This window comes from Ostrea edulis, chromosome 5, assembly GCF_947568905.1.
Source record: "Ostrea edulis chromosome 5, xbOstEdul1.1, whole genome shotgun sequence".
Classification (NCBI taxonomy): domain Eukaryota; kingdom Metazoa; phylum Mollusca; class Bivalvia; order Ostreida; family Ostreidae; genus Ostrea; species Ostrea edulis.
In genome coordinates, this window is record NC_079168.1 from 20,004,263 (window position 1) to 20,027,082 (window position 22,820).

The 22,820-nt window shown below is 34.7% G+C and overlaps 1 protein-coding gene across 4 annotated transcripts; it reads left to right on the top strand.

Annotated features, from left to right (window-relative positions):
- Window positions 1-1,359: 1,359 nt before the first annotated feature.
- LOC125650696 (long-chain fatty acid transport protein 2-like) lies at window positions 1,360-22,405 on the top strand. 4 transcript variants are annotated; one of them, XM_048879175.2, is made up of 11 exons: window positions 1,360-1,678; window positions 11,850-12,222; window positions 12,327-12,437; window positions 12,849-13,055; window positions 14,117-14,275; window positions 15,386-15,510; window positions 17,358-17,549; window positions 18,497-18,590; window positions 19,520-19,724; window positions 21,080-21,177; window positions 21,678-22,405. In XM_048879175.2, the coding sequence occupies exons 1-11, from the start codon at window positions 1,661-1,663 to the stop codon at window positions 22,001-22,003; spliced, it is 1,908 nt and encodes a 635-aa protein (XP_048735132.1). In that variant the 5' UTR covers window positions 1,360-1,660; the 3' UTR covers window positions 22,004-22,405. The 4 variants fall into 4 exon arrangements, with proteins under 4 accessions (XP_048735132.1, XP_048735135.1, XP_048735133.1 ...); XM_048879176.2 differs by lacking the exon at window positions 1,360-1,678 and adding an exon at window positions 6,344-6,489; XM_048879177.2 differs by lacking the exon at window positions 1,360-1,678 and adding an exon at window positions 6,392-6,548.
- Window positions 22,406-22,820: the final 415 nt, after the last annotated feature.

Sequence of the window (22,820 nt, forward strand, 5' to 3'; positions counted from 1 at the left end):
TATATAATAGCCCGTTACTATGGAAACGACTCACTTTTCAGAATAAGTGTGACAATATCTTTTAAAGAGTTTATGTCTTTCAATTGAATGATGACATTTACAGTGGAATTTGTTTCAGTGCGTGCCGCAATATTTTGGTCGTTCTTAACAACATGGTTGCTCAACATCGCATTCTCCAACTCTCTCATTAGCTTCGGTTTCTCCAGCGGAATAGTTTGCACGGAGTGCACGTGTATCGATAGCGTGTTTCATAGTTTGTCAACTATATCCATTATTTCCGTTTACAGTAGTATGTTAGGGTAGACTGCAGGTCGATAGCTACATTGAGGAAGACATTATAAATTAAAATTAACATTACCTACCTAACTAGGATTCCCGTGTGAAAACGCTTTGATGTATTTTGCAGATATCTTTAATTTCATATTATTTATCTCAATATGGACAAGCAGATGTTCATTTTGACCAGGAAGGAATTTAATTTTATTTATTATATACCCATCAATGTATCGTTCTTTGATACTGTGGATTTCACAGCGTGTGATTCGGTTTTCCGGATCACCACACAGTGGTTCAGTATCCTCTGAAACTGATGCCGTCACAATGACGTCGCAATGCATCAACGCAACGTTTTTTGCTTAAAATATTGGCTACGTCCCAAACAAAACTGCACACAAAACATAATTTCACTGTATGTTTGTATTTTTGATAATTTGGATTACATTTAGTATCATATAAATGTGGATTTAAAATGCATAGGGGGTATATAATAAAATCATTACTACAGTAACTTGATCCGAAGAGTTGGATCACGTCTCGTTGACAGGCGCGGATCATCAGATCAAACTCGACGCTTCGCGTCTCGTGTGATCTGATGATCCGCGCCTGTCAACTCGAAGTGATCCGACTCTTCGAATCAAGTTACTGTAGTAATAATATATATATACCAGGTATTTTTAGAGCGTCACCAACATTGCCTGTTCCGATCAACCGAATATACAGTATGTTGATCACTTAGGGACTGACAATATTATAATCTTGTGCTCTGTTGATCATACTGATTTTCTTTTTGTAATCTAGAAACAACAACAACAACAAAGAATATGGGGTAAAATGAAATTTACACAACTTCTGCCTCCCTACACATGTACTAAGTCGGTAGTGTTAAAGTGTGATACGCAAGACACAGAGATGACTGAGGCATAACTTGAAATTGAAGGGTGTGTGATGTGATATGTTTTTGAGTTATGAGAAAGGATCCGTAAGCAGTAAATCAATTTTTGGTTTTTATGTTTTACTTTTGATTCCTTTTTTTAAAAATTTTATAAGGAGACTTTTTTTTTATCAAATATTTTCATTTTGTATTGAATAATTTCTTACATAATAATTTCTTATTTTATCAAACAACTTTGTTTTTTATTTACTAATTTTGTTTTTATTCGTAATTTAATTTTTATCTTATTGAATAATTCAGTTTTTAATCTACCGGTAGTAATTTGATTTTTTAATGTATGATATACACTTAAAGGCTTCCATATTTCGGTTTTGATCCGCGCACGAGGCGGTATATATTTAGGAGTTACCGACCTTGTCGTGTCATTTGTTGTGACACATTTACAGGCCTTCAGCTGCTCTGAGTGTGTAGGCTTGCTGGCGTGCCTTGATGCGGAGTTTACTTGAGGTGGGTATTACATGTACTTCCAGGTTACCCGTTTTTATTTACAATGTCGGTTTTTATGTTATAGATAACAACATTGTGGTGTTATTTACATATTAGTATAATGTAGTAAACGACACGCATCAGTACGTTGTAGTATATCAGGGCCGTAAGTAGGGTTCTAAATCAGGGGAGGCAGGGGATTGGGGGCCGCCGATTGACTTTACGACTGAAAATGACACTTTTTAAATCCCAATATATCATGTTTGTGTTTCATTTGTACTATGTAAAGAATCGTAATATGGTGTCAAAGACAAAGGTGCTTGTCTTCATTTTAAACATATATCCTATAATATAACATTTATATAATTTTATTTTCTTTTTTGCCAAAAAATCAGACGAGGCAGTTGCCTCGTCTGCCTCATCGGCAGTTACGGCCCTGTATATAAATCATAGTTCTTTTTGTTAATGACTTATTTTAAGAACTGCTCTGCTTCATTATAAAACATGATATTCGTGATCGTGAAGTATGTATGGCGAACAGTTTTAGCCAAACAAAATTACGAATTAAATGCTATATGGAGCTATGGTTTATTGTTCATGCATGCGGAGTTAAAAATCAAATGGAGTGGGTTGCTTATTCAAACAAACACGCTCTTCAGAGTCCAAGATTGAAATGAGCTTTTCTGATCAAAATTTGTCTGTCGTTGTCATTAACTTTCTTCTCAAAAACTGCTGGGTCAATTTCAGTCAACTTGACAAAATAAAAGTCCACACCCTCTTCAAGGAGAACAGCTAGCAACCACCACCCATTTTTTTTTTTTAAAAATTACCCAAATCAATAAAAATCAGGTGTAATTACCAATTTTGAGTATGCTGATTTCAAATCTGGATTCCTTTTACTCCAATTTCTTGTCATTAACTTTCTTCTCAAAAACTGCTGGGTCAATTTCAGTCAACTTGGCAAAATAAAAGTCCACACCCTCTTCAAGGAGAACAGCTAGCAACCACCACCCATTTTTTTTTTAAAAAATTACCCAAATCAATAAAAATCAGGTGTAATTACCAATTTTGAGTATGCTGATTTCAAATCTGGATTCCTTTTACTCCAATTTCTTATAGAAAATGAGATATAGTGTCTCAAACACCCCTACCGTCAGGTTGCCAAAAACGGAAAATGTTTCATTTCGCATCAAAAAGTGACCCAACTTTATTTCTTGAAACACCATTACCCAAAACAATAAAAAGCAGGTGTAATTACCAATTTTGAGTATGCTGAATCCAATTCTGGATTCCTTTTACTCCACTTCCTTACAGAAAATGAGGTATAGGGCCTTAAACACCCCTACCGTCAGGTTGTCAAAAATTGAAAATGTTCCATTTCACATTAAAAAGTGACCTGAAAGTTATTTCTTGAAATAAGGCATACAACAGAAAAGGAAAACAATTAATACTAAATTGTTCCATGAACATTCTTAGTTGTTTTGGAAAGAATATATCTCACCTCTGGACTTCACAGATACAGGAAAGGAAGAGGAATACGGAGCGGATCAACCATCTTAAATTTAATCAGATTGGGCTATAGCCTAATGAACTGATGAACAGGAGCAAAAGTACAATTAATAGGAAAACTGATTTATTAAACAACAGCAAGTCTTTTCCGAGAACTTCTGGTAGAGCTGGGGGGGGGGGGGGGGGGGGCTGAGTTGCATCATTATCAGAATTTACCGAAACAGTGGACTCTCTGGCCAGTCTGGGGGCTGAGCTAGTTGCATCAGAACTGACAGAAGCAGAACTATCTGGCCAGTCGGGGGGCTGAGTGGTATCAGAATGTATTATTTATTTATTTTTATTTTTTCAAAATTCAGAAATTTAAAAACTGCATGATCAGATTTTTTTGTAACACTAATAATTAATGTCCCTTTATTGCGATGACTCTACAAGTACAAACCATGATATTAAAAAAAATGAAATGAAATGATAGATAAATAAATAAATAAAATATTTGTAAGTTACTTTATTTATCTGTAAGTAAGTCACTTTATTAAGTGTAACTTGTGGCAGTGCAACTTGCAAGTGAAAATTGCATCATCTGTAGCTTATGACCCCTTTTGCCTTGCCTTGTAATTAATATTGTTGAAAATTTGGCAAATAGCATTTTTAACCCCCCAGTCCATACCCCACTTTTCTTTAAACGTTAAAAATCCAGCTAATTCAGTGAGGAAGAAATGTCACTACCATATTTCGAATTTCCTCTAGACTATATCAAATTAAATACCGCAGTGCTATCAGTCACAGATTGACACTGGTAGGGGAATGGGGACCTGGTCTGCGAGTATGATGGAAAAGATTCTGATGAAAATAAAGATTCTCTCATCATTCAGAAATGTATAAACATTGTATTATTGTATACCACCGGTACGTTGTGAGTACGTTAATAATGGGAGTTATCTTTCCTTGGATATCTAAATCAATCAAATACTATATGAACACGGGCAATTATCGTCCATGTTTGACCTCAGTATAATTTATTCATGTATAAAATGTATTAATATGTCACTCTTTGTTGCGTATTTCACCGTTAAGTAAATGTTTACATATACTCGCTCTGCTTAATCGCTTCAATCTCAAAGGGATTTTCTGGAATATGCCTAATCACGTGAGATACGCTAAATATAGCTATTTTAGATCCGAACGATCAACTTCGCATCATTCGTAGGCTCTAGGTTTATCCATACTAGCCCGTAAAAAATAGGGTGGAACCTCGTCCCACTTTTCCTGTAGAAATAAAAATGGAACATGACGCGCCACCTAGCGAGCGTGGTTGTTGCTAGAACAGCACAGGCAATTGCGTCCCTTGGGGGTCGAATTTTACTATTAATTAAATACTGTGAGGGATATCATAGAATTTTAAGCAGGAAGACTACAGACGTCGCTCAATGTATTGGGGCCAATATTGTAAAATCAAGAAAACTTTAGCAGATTCAATTCTCTTCAAATGATGGTCTGGGGTAAAGTGGGGGCCCAATAGGGGATCATAGTTTTACATCTGGATATATGTAATCATTGAAATTTTTCTTATCAAGGGACACTGATTTAAATATATATTAATATGCAAGCATTCTAATGTGGAGCAAATTGATATTTAACTAGCGTTGACTTAAATAGAAAATCAAAGTTTTACATATTAGGAAATTTGAAAAAAAATTTTTTTTCCAAAAGTAACAGGGCCACACTGAATCGTATCAATACATTGAGAATTTTTTCATGAACCCCGGAGTTAGGGTGGAGTTAATATCAGGCATAAAATTTTACATAATACATGAATAGACGAGAAAATTCTTTTTAAAAACTTCTTTTCCAGAAGGCCATGCTAGTCATACAAATTCTGAGGCATCCCCATGTTTTGGGGATTCCAGTTTATTTAAGTCACAACCCCATGCCCTTAGGTTGGGTTCATAATATGGGAACACAATTTGTCAAAGGATAGAGAGAGTAAAGATCTTTTTAAAAAGTTCTGAAGAACAGCAGGGCCAATGTGACTCGGGTGAGCGTTGTGATCCATTGGTCTTTTGTTTAACAGTTACAAATGTATGCGAGCATTGGCAAATTTTCTACATTGTTTCATCTAGAATTCCTAGAATGTGCTTGTTTAGTGATTCTCCTTCATGATTAACAGTGGCGGATTTAGGGGGGGGGGGCGCGGTCGGCGCCCCCCCCCCCTTAAAATTTTCAAAGTTAAGGTAAATCGGGGTATCTTGTTTAGAAAAATGTACTAAACGATAAACGAAGCAATAATTTCTTCCACTCCCGGAGAAATAAATGACAAAATCTTTTGATGTCTTGCATTACTTTATTGGGAGGACTTAATTTTGTTCCAGAAACCCTTAAAATTTGCGTCATTTTATTGATTTCACCTAATAAGAAATGATAGAAAATAGTACAAATGACTAAATAGGAGACATATATCAAGCCCTATAAAATCTGTAAAATTCCGGAGCGTCCGGGGGCTTCACCCTCTGGGCCCCCATCAGGGCTTCACCCTGGACCCACTGGGGGGCCCCAAGGCGCCCCCAGACCCACTGCCTCATAAAGTAACGCCCACCGTAACTGCAATTCCTGGATCCACCCCTGATTAACACCATTTCCAATGAAGAGTTCCGAGCAAATACGAATCACCCACTGTGCAGGCATGTGTCATGTTGATAAGTTTCTGTACTAAAATATGTCTATTCTGTACACCATGCACAACCTTATTTCCTTGCGTAAAGATATTTCTCCAATAGTTGGTTTTCGCAGTGTGACGGTTTTTTAAAAGAGGTTTTAACCAACAATGTGCGTTGGTTTCCACGTGTAATTTCAGGCAGATCTAATTGTGTTTTCGTCGTCGAAAATATCGGTAAAAATTCGTAATGAAGAATTTCTGATACGCTGAAGTCAGGGATTGGTGTCTTCATACTGTGTTACAAACACTGCCTGTGAACAAACACTCCCACCCACTCCCTCCCTCCACCCCCACCCCACCCCAACACACACCCACACACACGCTCAACGGACACATCATCGTCATGTATAAAATAAGTGACTAAAATTATCATGCAGTCATATCATATTTTAGTCTAGACACTTAATTCTTTGAAAAAATCCTTAACTGGCACTCCTAGTAATTTTTCTATCTGTTCCTTATAGTGACCATATTATAAATTGAGGACCGCAACGTGTTGTGCGTCCCCAGTATTATTCAGGACAAACAACTCGCGCAGCATGCATTGGGAAAAATGTTTCCCGTTGATTAAAACCCTCAGTACTGTGCGCAAAGCCTACAGTATGCCATGGTAAGTGGAGATAAAAACATCCTCATTGAGATTCAGTTTAATCCAGATTGTTTTCCTAGGTAAGACTTGTGGATGTGCTTAGAATAAATCGACTCAATTTCTAAAATTTAACATTGCAATGTGTGCTAATAAGAAGTATCATTTTATAAATGTTTTCAATAAATACTATTTTCATATAATGTGTAAAATTAAAGGACTAATTACTAATCGCCAAGGCAATATGTTGTTCCGATTAATTTAATACTTTTAGAATTCATGTACTTTGCAATACATATACATGTATAATGTATACATGCGCCAGAAATCCGCATTAGCACGCTACTACAGTAGTAGAAAGTTCATATATGTACTTGATCAAAGACTATTGTTTTATTTTATTATTTTATTTCATTCACAAATGAAGGCAAAAAGTAGCAATGGAAAAAAACATTTTGAGTGTGGCTTTCCTGCCCTAGGTCAGAATTGAACGGTATTGGGATATATATTTTAGAAATAGAAGAGAGTTTAGGTCATGTTATCATTTGAGATGAATTTTAGATTATTATTCATCTGTGGAGTTTGTTTTCGTCTCTTTTAGAAAAACAAATGAGATTACATATTACAAATTGCTTGAATTTATTCTAAATAACAAAAATAAAAATAAAATAAAAAAGTAATAATGATGAAAAAATAGAATAATATATATACATGTAAAAAAACCAAAAAATTCAGGATCAGCATACAAATCAACGTTACCTCTACATTTGTTTGTAAGTACAATGATTCTTAGATTGAACTTAATGTTTTACATAAAGATTTCTTTGGACATGTGTTCCTCATCAGATCTACATTTAATTTTATATTTACAATGCATAAATAGTAAAACACACAAAGGTTTAGAATTATTACATATTATTGTTTTAGAATTTCTTGTAAAAACGCAAAACTATCATTTTCTATGTGATTTTTATACGTAGAGAACTTCGTTGTTTTCACTGTTTTCATCTGTGGGGTTAATTTTACTCTGACAAGGAAGTATTTTTTTTTGTTACAAAGAAACCCAAGCATACAACGTTAGAAAAGGAGCGATTGTGCCGATTACGTGTATATGATGATACACAGTCACAAAAGATATTAATGATGAAGGACTTTTCCTGATGTTTCTTCCTGGGTTGTGAATCACACATTGAGTAGTTTGAAGTTTATACTTAACCGTTACACATTTAGGATTATGAAAATGAAAATGTTGACTATATAATTCCTGTAAAACCACTTTAACATTAAAAATGCTTTTGATAGGTTTTATGAAGGATAATTTTCTAATGGATTTTAAATGAAAATTGTTTTGGGATGCCGTTTTTACTACATTTATTGGTTATATATTGATATCAGCGAATTAATCTTGTTAACATATGAATTATTTCTGTATCAAGAGGCCTTCACCAGATAAATTCCTATATAATCGCATGCAAACAGCTGAAATCCGTAGTTCACACTTTGGATTGCACATGTATCACCTTCACGTGCTCGTATGAATTTCTAGATCGTCATTTGTACCAGAGGTGGGATCAGGTGCCCAGGAGGAATACGCATTCCCTGTTTTCGTACACAAAAAAACTTAACTTCGTTCATTGCATCTCGCGAGATCGGGTTAGAAGCGTTTGCAAATTAGGTAGTTTACAGATATCCCATGTGCAGATTGTGAGACTATGTTAGAGTAGGATTTGCAAACAAAATTCAGCATGTGCAAATGCTTGCTCATCTGAATTCTCACGAGCAAGAAAGAAACCGATCGCAGTAGCTCAGTGGTAGAGCATTCACGTGACCGGGAGGTATTAAGTTCGCGCTCGTGCCATGGCCGTGTCAAACCCAAGACGCAAACATAGGCACTGAATGCTCATTTGCCAAACGCTCAGTATTTGGAAGTGAGAATCACGCGTCTATCGGGTATGACCTTAAAAGCGGAGGTCTTCGGCTCTGAGCGCTAGGCCATTGGTATAAGTTTGTGGTATACCACATTGGTATAAGTTTGTTGTATACCACATTGGTATAAGTTTGTGGTATACCACATTGCGGTATTTCACTTAGAACTGGTGACGTCTCAATTATCAATGGAGATTTTCAAGGGACGCTAAACAAACAAACAACATAACTTTACTGCACTCAAAGAAGATCGTTAGTGTGTACCAGTAAGTAATCAGTATGGTCTTAGCAATTCACGATAGGGTTCACCTTGTATTTCTTTATAATCTAATATTATTTCATCACAACTGATTTAAAAAGTATGATATTTTATTCCTGTTTCAATGGTCTACATTTCTGCTATTACTTCCCTTTCACCGGAAGTTGTGGATGTGCCTATATACAGGGTCAATCGCTTGCACTGCATTGTGAAAAATCTAGGGCATTGTGTAACAGAGACATTTTTATGCCTCTGATGGGATTTGAACCCGGGTCTCTGGCACTCAAGTCCAGCACTCTACCAATCGAGCTAAATAAGCATGACAAGGAACCTCGGTTTTAAAGATCATATCCGAAAGACTATCACTCCTAATGCTGGGCGTTTGGAAAAGGAGCAGTCACTATTTGGAACTGGGCCTGGCGGTTGAGAAGCGAGCCCTAGGTACCGCGACCTTTCACGTCAAGTCTATTACATCATACAATAATCTAACATAAAATGCACGTTTCTCTAATCGCAACACATCTAGAAGCGTGATATGTGATGCATCTATCAAAACTGCGAATGGAAATTTGAGGTATATGTAACAGATGGTGTTCTGGCGTGAATCCATTTTTTGGACAGTTACAAAACATGAGTTTTAAAGTAAAATAATTAGGGAAATACTCAATACTCCTGTGGGACCTGATCTCAAATCTATAGACTGCCAGCCGAACTCTTTAATTAATCCACTAGCTAATCTGACAAATTAAGACTATTTGGATAATGAATATACATGCTGTAATTCCGATTCCATTTTTGCATTTCCGTTTTGTGTCGTGTTATTCACCCTTGAAAATAGATATATTACGCAGTGGCATATTTACGCAAAGAGAAATAAAAACACATTTAAGATATAAATTTCATGTTTGAAAATACATGATGGTATGAACGGTGACGCTCCACGCGCTTTATTTTTTATAGGTACATTCTACTTTCATTTCTATAGGAATTTCCATATGTTGAAATAAACGTACTGTATTTATCAAGATATTTACAAGTGCTGCGCATTCATGAAGAAATGGCTATCATTATTACAGTTTTTTAAAGATATCAAAGACAAAAAAAACCATTTTAAATGTGAATATACCAAAATATGAGTAATCTTTTGAAAATTTTATATACATACAAGAATTCAATGATTAAAATGATAGTTACTAAGGCAGGAAAACACAACAGAAAAAAGCCAAGGAAGAATAGAATATGTGGATTGAGGACCCCCCCCCCCCCCTAATCACAAATGAATGTATTCTACACATATCCGGACGAGAATGCTGCGTTTCTATTTAGAGATAAAAAAAAAAAAATCTGATTGAGACGCATCATGGTTGTAAGACGTGTAGAAAGTCTCAGCTTCAACCGAGATTCTTGGTACACTGCAAAGCCCTGAGCAAAAGAACATTTAGTGGTTGATTATATGTTGTTTAACGTCCCTCTCGAGAATTTTTCACCTATATGGAGACGTCGCCATTGGCGGTTAAGGGCTGCAAAATTTAGGCTTACGGCTTTAAAGGACACTGCAAGGCCCTGAGTTAAAGAACCTTTAGTGTATTCGTATCCGACATTTCCAAATCCACAAAATGCACTGACTGTCTCACTGTTTACATTACATGAGTGACGCTGGTCTCGGGGCACAACATACTATGTAGAATGTTTGGTCATCGCTGCAAGCCTTCAATAAAATCCTACAATAGAAATATTCCTCGGGAGAAAACCCGATCTGATAGTTTGTGTTTATTTAATCTTACATACCCATCTAATCGTAGAAGAGAACCCATCTAGTGACTGCAATTCGACTACACTTGTTCCCACCCATCATCCACGAGTTCTGTCTGTTAAAACGCTGCTGTTCCTTTCCACACACTAAAATACCCAGACCGAAGGCCATTCATATTTGGTATGTTGGTATACCATGATAAGACAGAGTGTCGAGTGCCATTTTTGATATACCATTGATCTTGATCTTTTATGTAAAGATCAAATAATAGTTTAAGAATGTTTTGGCATTTTTGTTTTCCAAACTATAACTTTTTTGTGTTTTGACACAAGCCTTTAATACTTGGTATATTGGTGTGTTGCGTGTCATTTATGATGACCTTTGACCATGACCTTTTATATAAATGTCAAATAATAGAATTATGGATAATTTTTGTCCGGACCATAACTTTTTTGTCTTTTGACAAAGGCCTTTGATACTTGGTATGTGGGTATACCATGATAAGACAAGTGTGTCTTTTGCCATTTTGCTGACCTTTAACCTTTTATGTAAAGGTCAAATAATTGAATTGCTGGAACAGGGTTTTGGGTCCAGATCGTAATTGTTTTTGTCTTTTGACACAGGCCTTTGATATTTGATATGTTGGGAAGTTTAATTTACTATTATATGTAGACATAATTTGTCGAAATGCGCATCTGGTGCATCAAAATTGGTACCGTATAAGTTTTACATGTTAATAATAATAATAAATAATAATACCATATTTATATAGCACCCTTTTCATACACTATGTACGCTCAAAGGTGCTTTACAATGCATACATACCTTACAAGGGAATGTTATACACATAATACATAGAAAATAAATAAAACATTAAAAGCTGTACCTATCCTCATTGTACATATAAAACATGAAAACACAAGATACCATAAATATGCTAGATAAGAATAAACATCAGTTTCAGGGCGTATTAAAATAATAATGAAATACACACACACACCATATAATGTCTCAGGTATAATACATTAAAACATACAATTCCCTTTTCTTTTTTTTTTAAATAAAACATCACAAAATGGTACTCGAAAGCTAAGACACACAGTCTTTAGTTTTCACAGTTTTTCACAGAATCTAACCTACACGAATGACTGAAATGATAGAAACTAGTCCTGGAAAACTTGATGGAAAAATGTGTTTTCAGTGATTTCTTGAATGCACACAGTGTTCTACAGTCCCTTACATGTTCACAACACTGTACCTTGTTTGAAGCTCATATGCATATAGGCGAATGATATATGTACTGTCTTAATTTTCTACTTAAAAGATGTTCCCTACAAATGGAAGGAGAGACATCAGTTTTAGTGTGCTAAAACAATTCTTCTAGTTTATGAAATGTTTTAATGGTTTTTGCATTTACAGTGGTTTTTATTTTTTTTATTTTACCAGAGAGGAAATATGTGGACTATCGTGATGGGCGCTCTTGCAGGGCTCCTAGGCGCCTCGTACCTCGGTATCAAATACTGGATGCCGTGGTTAATTTACGATTTACAGTTTTTGTGGGTTATATTGAATGGTTATTTGATCCCGATGACATCCGACATCAAAAACAGAAAGCTAACAATTGACCGTGTAGAAGAAACTGTACAGAGGTACCCGAACAAGCCCATGTTAGTGTACGGAAATACTACTTTCACGTACAGCGAATGTAATGCTTTCGCGAACAAAGTGGCCAGTACTGCTCTAAGTCTTGGTTTGAAGAGAGGAGATGTCGTTGCAATCATCCTGGCCAATGAACCGGATTTTGTATGGACAATGATAGGTAATGCAGTTGAAACACGCTTGCAATACTAATTCATAAAGTGTCACGATGTATCTACTACTTTTAAATGTAATACTAATTGCTATGGGTTGAAATAATTACAGGTTTGCAGAAGATTGGAGTTCAGATGGCCTTCATCAACTATAATTTACGAAATGAATCACTAGTGCATGTTATCAAAATAGCAGAACCCAAAATGATATTTGTATCAAGAGGTATGTTTGATTTAGAAAATATAGCGTCAGTCTGTGCTAGTTATTGTTATTTTCATATTCGGTGTAAATATTTATTTATGCCAAATACACTACTTGTATGTACTTTTTGGTTTACCCTTTACATACGGCAGTTATAACATATGTTATTATCCTATTACTCTGTTCAGTGATTCCTATTGTTGGCATAAATGCTCTTTCACATGTCTTGAAGTACCATTTGTGTTTTAACCCCCCCCCCCCAATAAACAAATAAAACAAAACAAAGCAGAGCCGACTTTGATAGAAAGACTTTATCAGAGCTTGTGTTCTAAACTTATATAATGGTAGCATTTATAATCATATAGAAGTTCAGTATATAAACTAACTTTCATGAATAATATAAGAAATAGTAAATGACAAATTAATTTTCAGAAAAAGAAATTCAAAGACCAGTGACAGATATTCATCAGGCACTAACTGGGATACCTGTCTACCATTTCGGAGAAGCAGATGATCCCAACTTTTTGCCACTGGACCCGATTCTTGAAAAATCTTCAGAACAAAATGTCGGTGAAGACATTCGAAAACAAATCCGTATGACGGATAACAGTCTTTACATCTACACTTCGGGAACAACAGGTAACAGTTGCAAAATAAAACATAGTTGATGTTCGTGTGTCGAAAATGCAGACTGTCATTAAGTCTTTTCATTTCTGACCAAATATCGCTTATATTTCAATTTATATACAATGCACTTTGTTTCCCTGCAACATTATGTCTCTATTGCGTAATGTAAGGCACAGGCATCATCTCAGCAACTTTGACGTCACAGTGCTAGCTTTCAAAAAGCTCGATAAGGTTACAATGAAATAGAACACACGTGATGGTATTGGAAACTTAGATTTACTGCATTGCCTTCTTCGGGTCGGTGACTAATCACGTGACTTTGGCATGACCTGTTACCCGGAAAAATGACGACGAGAGTCAACACAAGGAAATATTCAAACGAGTAAGGAATACCCATATCAATAACGGATTGTCACATAACTTATATCAACATTTGAAGAATTTTCTCAAGAACAAACCTATACAAATACGGTAGTTCTACGTGTACAGAAGCAGAGAAGATTGACACAGTTTGTTGGCGGTCGGAAAGTTTTTAACTGACAAAAAACCTGTCAATTTTCTCTGCTTCTACCGCATGTAGAGCTACCACTGTTGAATAGATTTGTTCTTGAGAAAATCCTTCAAATGTTGATATAAGTTATGTGACAATTCGTTATTAATAAAGGTGTTACTTTCTCGTTTGAATTTTTCCTAGAGTTTACTTTTCGTCGTCATTTTTCCGGGTAATAGATACATGTAATGCAAAAGTTACGTAACTCGCCACCGCGAAAAGAGTAGTTGCAGAATAGAAATGCATATATGGTGTGTATTGAGGTTTTGTCTCTAACTAAAAGCCCACGTATTTGTAGTTTAGCATCAGAGGTTTAAGTTACTGTTTTCTACTAGGTGAAAACCATTTCCTTATATTTTATACTGTGATATCCAGTTCGTTAATTTTGTCATGCCCGATGATTACTCTATATTCAGTTACAGCTGCTGACAGACAAGCCTCCATGTCTGAATATTTATATCCTATATTAAAATTGGAACACCAGTTCATTTGAAAATGCAGTGAAATCTTTTTTGATTGACAGGTTTACCAAAAGCTGCTTACATTCCTACAGAAAAGATTGTTAAAGCTGCCTGGAGTATGGCTTCGTTGAACCTGAGTTCAGATGACATTGTGTATACAGCTCTTCCGCTTTACCATTCCTCAGCTTCTCTGCTTGCACTTGGCAATGTGTTAAGAACTGGTACATGCATTTAGTGTTTCAGAAAACATGCAGTTAGTTCCTCTTGATGTAAAGTTTTCTTTAGATTGTCTTCTTTTATGTTCTTTGGTTGAAATATATTTTATTTTTAAATACTCGAAGGGAGTAAAGCTTCAAAATATTCCATTCTCGATGGAGTGCATGCACACCAATCAGGGTTTCTCCTAGAAGGAACAGATATAGTGATGGGTAAAAATATGCTACAATGGTTGAAAATGAAAGTAGAAATGAAAGCAATAATCAATGGATTCTTTCATTTACGTTTTTCTTTTAAAGAATTCGGCAGTTGCTTCAAGTATCAAAATGAAATTTTATCTATTATACATGGTATTGATGTTTGAAAGAAAACTTTACGAAATTCAGAAAAACAGCTCTCTTTATTGGGAAACTTTGCCATTGTTCTCCCTAATTACTAGGAAGTACAACCTCAGATTGTTTGTTTTGATGTTTTCCGACAACCTCAGAGTTGAGCCTTTCGGTTAGTGTACTTGCAGTCTGTGAGAAAAGACAAATAGTTTGATTATGTTACATTATACTGTCACAACACAGTAATATGAAAATAATTTGTTTATAGAAGAACTGCATTCTTAGATTATAACATTTTACGTTATAATGTCTAAAACTATTTTGTCAGTTTAAGGTGGCTCACTACACCTTGAAAGAGTTTCTCAAATCAGTACGAAATGATTTAATTATGATAAATGTAATGATATATAAGAAATACATTTGAGAAAAGAGCAGAAAAATATGCAATTTTGGATAAAAATATGATTTTTCAAAAACATATTTCAATAGCAATGAAGAAAAGACTTCAACGGAAATGAACTCGGGATCTCCGAGTCAGTGACACTGAACTTTATCAACTGAGCTACGATGATAAACAAATCGATTGATACAAATATTTTCACAAAATATTTAAATCTTTATCTTGTGATGTGTGTCATAAAAAGTATAAGTCTTGGTGTAATGATATACCTTAACTAATGAACCACAATATCTTTATGAATTATTATGTCAGATTGAAGTAAGCGTGGCCTTGATTTATACGCAACCACAAACTGAACATTTTTAAGAGATTTATTTCGATTTAAGGAGCAACAATGGTACTCAAGAAGAAGTTTTCCGCCTCTAATTTCATCAAAGACTGTCGAGAAAACAAGGTGACAGTGGTGCATTACGTGGGCGAACTCTTTCGCTATGTGTCGGCTACACCCCCAGTAAGTGTTAATCACTTTGTTAATAACATACATGTACATGTATAAGTAGTAAATATGGACATGTCATGTCCACCATTTCCGTTGGAGGACTATGATACGAGGCATTGTTTTCACAGTTTTAATTTGATGTTATTAATGCTATCTCCCATAGAATAACAGCTGCAACATATATGGCGGATATGGAGAGGGCTTAAATAGGCAACACCTGTTGTCCAATCCTTTTATATATTATACATAATAAAATATCGTTTAAATATATGGCGGCTGGAGTGTGTATGTGTGTGTATGGTTCGCTTTACACGATTTCGCGAAAGTTTGGTTATAATGCTTACAGTAAATGTCTCAGGTCCCAAGGCGTGACTATATGGGCCATGTAGCGAGGACATAGGAAATCATTACAAATATCTGTGAATATCTAGCATTTCAACTGGGTGCAAAGTCTGACATTGATGGGTCCTGGGTCAAGAACTCAACTTCAAGCTGAATAATGTAGTTATATTTATCACATTCTTAAAATGTATTATCTCTGTATTCTTGGACATCTATCAAAGAATATAGGCATATTACGGTGGGTCGATCCTCATGTGACTTATCAATATTAATGGTTAAAAGTGCAAAATCTGTAATAATTTCCATTCAATATAGTTGAATTTAATCAATAACCAAAGAAAATATGTATGTTGCCACATTTTTAAAGATGTCAGACATAAAAAAAAACAACCCGGAAATATATGTTAACATCAGAAAATCACACATTTTTGTTATATAGAATATTTAAAATAGATAAAAATTTGTTGAAATGACAAATTTTTAATGTCAACAGTTTAAAAAATATGTTAATTCATAAATATGTATAAATTAATTGTGGATATTAGGGAAATCATGTATAATAGACATACAGTAGAAGAAATACCAACATAGAAGTTATTGTCCTAAATTGACAATATTTTTTTAATTACAAAGAATTGATTATCTATGGAAAATCTAAACTTGTTCAAAATCAATAGTTTACCAAATTTTTTATTTTATGCAGTGAATAAAATTCCTCTGAAAGATATATTTTTATTATGCGCAAAGTTTAATATGATAAGGATTTTTGCAAAAACCTATGACATCACACGAGGATCGATTAACCTTAAATGTTCTTGCAAGCAAACTGTGTGTGTTATATAGTCTGTCTTTCTGTTCATCTTGTGCTCTCCATCATATTATCTGTTTTGGCCGTAATATTGTGTTCGAGAGAGAATAAAAGCTCATACTTGGCACAAAGGTTGCTCATGACAGGATGATATGTCATGACCGTGAATGTAAGGACACCGTGACTGAAAAAGTACATGTATTGGTCCCAGTCACAACTTTGTGACAGAACTACAACTTTGTAGTGTATACACACGAAGTCAATACTTTGCACCAAGTTGTTTATTACCATACAATGTGACACGAACTTGAAGAACATATGTGAATTGACAAATTATGAGTTACGTGACCACCATATAAAATAGATCAGCGATGTGTCACAGTATAAAAATTGATGATGTATTATTGATGACGTTCTCTGCTTGTTCACTGAGAAAACAATACATGGAGTAATTTTGTAACGAAGGATTATTAGGTCATACTTGGCATAGATGTTGCTTAGGACCAGGGATTTTGTAGTAAATTTGGATCAAGGTCAATTGGCCAAGATCAAGATTAATGGGGGGGGGGGTTCCCCATTAGATATATTTATGTTTAGATGTTTCAGGTCATGTCTTTGTATTTGACATTCACTGCACCATCAACATGCAATACTGTATATTGCGTTAGATTCAGATGACTATTACGACCATACTCTTTTGCTTTTACAGAATAGTTCTGATACCGACCACTGCATTCGATGTGCCTTTGGAAATGGATTGAGAATAGACGTGTGGAAAATAATGCTAGAAAGATTCAAAATACCACACATATACGAGTTTTATGCAGCGACAGAAATGCCTGTTGGACTGGCAAACATCTCAAACACGGTGGGATCTGTGGGTCGCATGTCACCATTGTTGGTAAGTTAGTCAGATAATATTTCTACATGTACTTGCGATACCTCATCTCACAAAGGTTTATTTTTTCATCACTCGTATGTGTTTTCTTTCTTATGTAAATGGGGCTATAAGCTGCATGTGTACATATTTTGTTTATTCAAAATTGAGTAAAATGTAGGTAAGACTAATTGAGGCATATTGAATGTAAAACTTATACGGTACCAATTTTGATTCATCAGATGCGCATTTCGACAAATAATGTCTCTTCAGTGATGCTCAACCGAAATGTTTGAAATCCGAAATAACTATGAAGTTTTAGAGCTAAATATAGCCAAAAACAGCGTGCCAAAAGAGTGGAGCCAAATTCGTCCAAGGATAAGAGCTATGCATGAGGGAGATAATCCTTAATTTTGAAATGAATTTCTAAATTTTATAACAGCAATTAAATATACATCCGTATTTTCAAGCTAGTAACAAAGTACTTAGCTACTGGGCTGTAGAGACCCTCGGGGACTAACAGTCCACCAGCAGAGGCCTCGACCCAGGGGTCATAATGTAAAACTTATACGGTACCAATTTTGATGCACCAGATGCGCATTTCGACAAATAATGTCTCTTCAGTGATGCTCAACCGAAATAACTGTGAAGTTTTAGAGCTAAATATAGCCAAAAACAGCATACCAAAAAAGAATATTAAGTGCTAGGACTATGAATGTGAAATGTATTTCATATCTAAAGAAAATTTCGAAATATACTTCTTCTATGGTACTATGTATTAAAAGTTAAGATTATGATTGTATTATATTTCATTTCTTGTCCCTAATGTGTTGAAGTGTTCATATCAAAGGACTGCAAATGGCAAGGTTTAAAGGAAATGAAAGTGGCTATATATTATAATAAACTTACTAGTATTATAATGACCTAATAGCAATATCATCGTTTTGGAATCTGTTGCACCTTAATTGTAGAAACTCACTCTTCCATGCGAGTTCGTATTGTACGACGAAGAAAATGAGAATGTCGTGAGAACCAAAGAGGGACTCTGTATGCTGGCCCCACTAGGTAATTAATTCTTTTTCAGATTAAATGGTGAGCCAAACAGTTGCTCTGTTATTTTAATTTCATTGAAATTTGGGGAACACTTACTACATGTACGGTTATAATTAAAGGCACATTGAGGTCTCACACAATCTCTACCCAGAGTTGTCGTTCCTTGCTCTCACTTACACCTCTGTCAACGTCTCAAGGGTTTTATAAAATTTTTGTAAAATGGCACGTATGCTCAAATAAAGTATGGTTTTGACTTCAGTTACAAAAATATACGCAATTAAATAAATATTGAGCAGATGTCAAGTCTTTTTGTGACACAAGAAGCATTGATTTGGGTTGAAACATGGATATATAGTTGTTCTATTGTACCAGGCCTATAAATAGGTACATGAAGAATATATAGTAATGCAAAAAAAAAAAAAAAAAAAAAATCTACAAATAGTTGTTTGTCCTACATTTTCCCGATATTTTATAAAATAGTTTTTAGTTTTATTAGCCGTAAAAAAAAAAAGTGGATTTACATGTGGAATAACATTGCTTATTTTGAGACGTTGTAAAAGCAAGGAACGACAACTCTGGGTAGAGATTGGGTCTCACACTATTCTCCTTACGAGAAACAACTCGCGCATTTATGTTTCTTTCTGTTCTTCCAACAACGTGCATTTATGTTTCTTTCTGTTCTTACAACAAGAAGCAGCTTACCGAAGCTTGATTTTGCTTTAATTGACGAATACAACAGAACAACAGCATGGGAATGAAATACGTTTTTCATTGGCATATTCATATTTGCAATATATATATATATATATATATATATATATAGAGAGAGAGAGAGAGAGAGAGAGAGAGAGAGAGAGAGAAACAAATTTCTTCAAAGAATAAATCTTGTATGTAATTACATACTGTGTAAATCATGTTTTGAATTGCGTTTTCTCTTATAGAATCTCCTGGACTTTTGTTAATAAAGTTAGATGAAAAGCGTCGGATGACCTTTGAGGGATACAAAGGGAAAGAATCTGAAAGGAAGAAGAAATTAGTGTACAACGTGCTCCGCCAGGGGGATTGTTACATTAACACAGGGGACGCCTTAACACGTGATAAAAATTATTTCGTGTACTTCGCTGACAGATTAGGAGACACATTTAGGTATAGTTTTATAGTATTATATGGAGTTACTTATAAAGATCAGTTACAAGTGCTCCTGAAAAAATGTAAAATTTCTTTAGATAAGAGACCTTTGGTTCACAATGCTCACCTGAGTAAAATTATTTCAACAGATGACTCTTCATTGAAGTCAGTAGTTCAAAACAAATGAGTTCATAATAGAGCAATAATATGGAAATGCTTACCTATTGTTTAGACGGATTGTGGCTTTTTGCTTTTCCAAGATCTTCAAAATACATATCCTCTGTAGCTCATTCCTGACTAGTAAAAAGGGAGGAGGGGCATAATGTGAATACATTCATTATTTTCAAATATTTCTTTTATTTGTAAATGAAAGAAAATCACGGTTATCTATAAAGGATGTATAAGTGATAGGTATGACTTTATTAATGTGTAGTAGTGTACTTTAGGTGTGTGAGGATGCAGATTTAAGGTGAATAGCAAGTTACAATGTATATTATGGATTCAACGCTCCACAAAATCGATTTTTTTAGTATGTAAGCGGAGCAACTTATTTCATTGACGATGAGTTTCTGTCTGAAATATCAATGATAACCAATTTTAGATATTGGAAATAGTTGTCAAAAATAAACACATGCTGTATGGCCATAGTCTCGTTTTCGATCCAACAATTACCGGATTTTTAAACCCAGTCCAAAGAGGAAGAAAAAAGAAAGTTTCGGAAAATCTCTGACATGACCTTATCCTTACCACTGGGGGAGCAATTTGAATTATACTGAATATACACAAGGACACTTTCATTTTCGTTTGACATATTGTAATATAGCTGCTCCAGAAAAAAAGGTGGCTCCCTTTGTATTCCTATGGAAGTTTTAGCATTATTTTAAACCCGTGAACCATCATTTGAACAATTTTTAATCTACAGTACATAATAGTTCTTCTGTGTAAGTTTTGTAATTCGAGATCCAGTGGTTCAAGAGAAGTTTAAACCCACCACATTTTTACCATTCCCACGAAAAACGACATTACCCTGTATTTGAACAAAACTAAAAACCCATACGGAACACAGCACTTATAAATCACATTCCTAGAAGACCATATGTTTCACCCTATTTTACCAGTGGTACTGATACGTCCTGGGATAAAATTGTAGTGAATGTATGAAATTGGTCAAACGGTAAGAAAATGTGAGCAAAGGAAATGACTGCTTATCATCTGAAATACTTTTCATTTATCGATTATGGATTTTCAGAAATACGAAAAGGAAACCGTAGGACACAAATAAAAGTCAATATCTGGTTGTGTTATCATTTCCGTTACATGTTTTTAGACTAGTGATTTAAACTATAAAGTAATATTCTGTTTCTCATCAATAGATGGAAGGGGGAGAATGTATCGACAACAGAAGTCGCTAATATCTTCATGGAGTTGGATATTTTGTCGGATGTCTGTGTATACGGTGTACGAATTGGAGGTTTGTTATTATTGTGAAATTTTTAGGAATTAAAAATCCTGACATAACAAAGTTGTATAAATCAAAACAATGGAAATTTCGTTTAACTAATATCTAGAGAAAAGTTGCCGTATGTTTTTTTTATCTAATCAAGAGAGTGAAATTTTACGAATCCGAGTACATGTATATCATTTACTACATTTATTTAATTTGTGTTTGATAGTATGAAATAAGAATTTAAATCACAGAGCTTTGGGTTTACTTTATGATCAGATCATATTCATATATTTATTCAGTTTTTATTTTTTATGTAGTATTTTAGATGTTGCATATTTTACTGTGACCCCCCCCCCCCCCCTATTTATCATTCAATATTGTATGCAATGTCGTTTTCAATGCATACTTTGAAGTTCATGTGATCAGAAAAAGAACATTCATTGTGTGGTTAATAAAATGTAATGTCATAATGAGAAAATTACCAGTTTTACTGTCAAAATTTCAGTCCTCTTAATGCTTTTCAGATAATGAAGGGAAAGGTGGAATGGCAGCAATTAGCTTGAAAAATCAACCAGAGGACCTCAGTTTAAATACAGAGCAATTACTGAACATAGCTCAACATTGTAAAAAACATTTACCTTCATACGCAAGACCCAGGTTTATTCGAGTTGTGAAAGAATTCATCTACACCAGTACCTTTAAACAGAGTAAGCTGAAATTGAAGGAGGAAGGATATAACTTGGCTGAGGTTGCGTCCCCAGTTTACTACTTGGATTGCAAGGAAAATACGTACACAGAGATGACACCAGATGTAGAAAGAGACATCACCTCCGGAACTGTGAAGATGTAGAATGAAATTCATGCTCTTATTGTATGTTATATTATATGTTATCTATGGTGTATATATATATATATCCAAATTGGTTTTTTTAAAACAATCACAGTGTCCAGTATAAGATATTAAAAGAAATAAAATAAACAGTACACAAAGTTAAAATTTTAACGTAAGCGCTTTCATTTCATAATCCTCAGGCGTTACATTTTAAGGTAGTTTTGAAATGGCCATTTCAAAACTATTTTAAAATGTAACGCCTGAGGATTATAAAATGAAACCGCTTGCATAAAATTTTTAACTTTGTGTACTGTTTATTTTATTTCTTCATATATATATATATACAGAGAATATAATAATACTTTTGCAAAAAGCATATATTTTTTAATTATATTTAAATATACAGCCTTTATCATCTTCTATTCAGCTTTCTGATAGTCTGTTCTTCATCTTTAAAAAAAAAATGGACATGATGAACAGTGTTCACTCTCTAAACTCCTACAAATGATATAAGATTTGGAGTAGGGAAAACTCGGACCCCTTGAAATACCAGTGGTGGGATGAGGTACCTACGAAGACAGCATTGTACCCAATGACAGGTTGATTTGATATTGACAGTTATAACGACCGTAAAATTTTGCAAAAATGCTCACTTTATACAAGAGTGTTGAAACCCTTGTAACATAAACTTATTTGTCAGAAGCCTTCTTCGATTTAAAACTGACAATGCGCAGAACAAACTCTTGCATATCGAACCAGTTGAGAGACATAGAAACCATATGCAGGTGATAATGAAACATTGCTGCATAAATGGAAGGTGAAGATCACGAACAGT

Bases quoted from the DNA above. Each gene is read 5' to 3' on its own strand.
- LOC125650696 (XM_048879175.2), top strand. The intron at 12,223-12,326 runs GTAATGCAGTTG...AAATAATTACAG, and splicing joins TTTTGTATGGACAATGATAG to GTTTGCAGAAGATTGGAGTT. The intron at 21,178-21,677 runs GTTTGTTATTAT...AATGCTTTTCAG, and splicing joins ATACGGTGTACGAATTGGAG to ATAATGAAGGGAAAGGTGGA.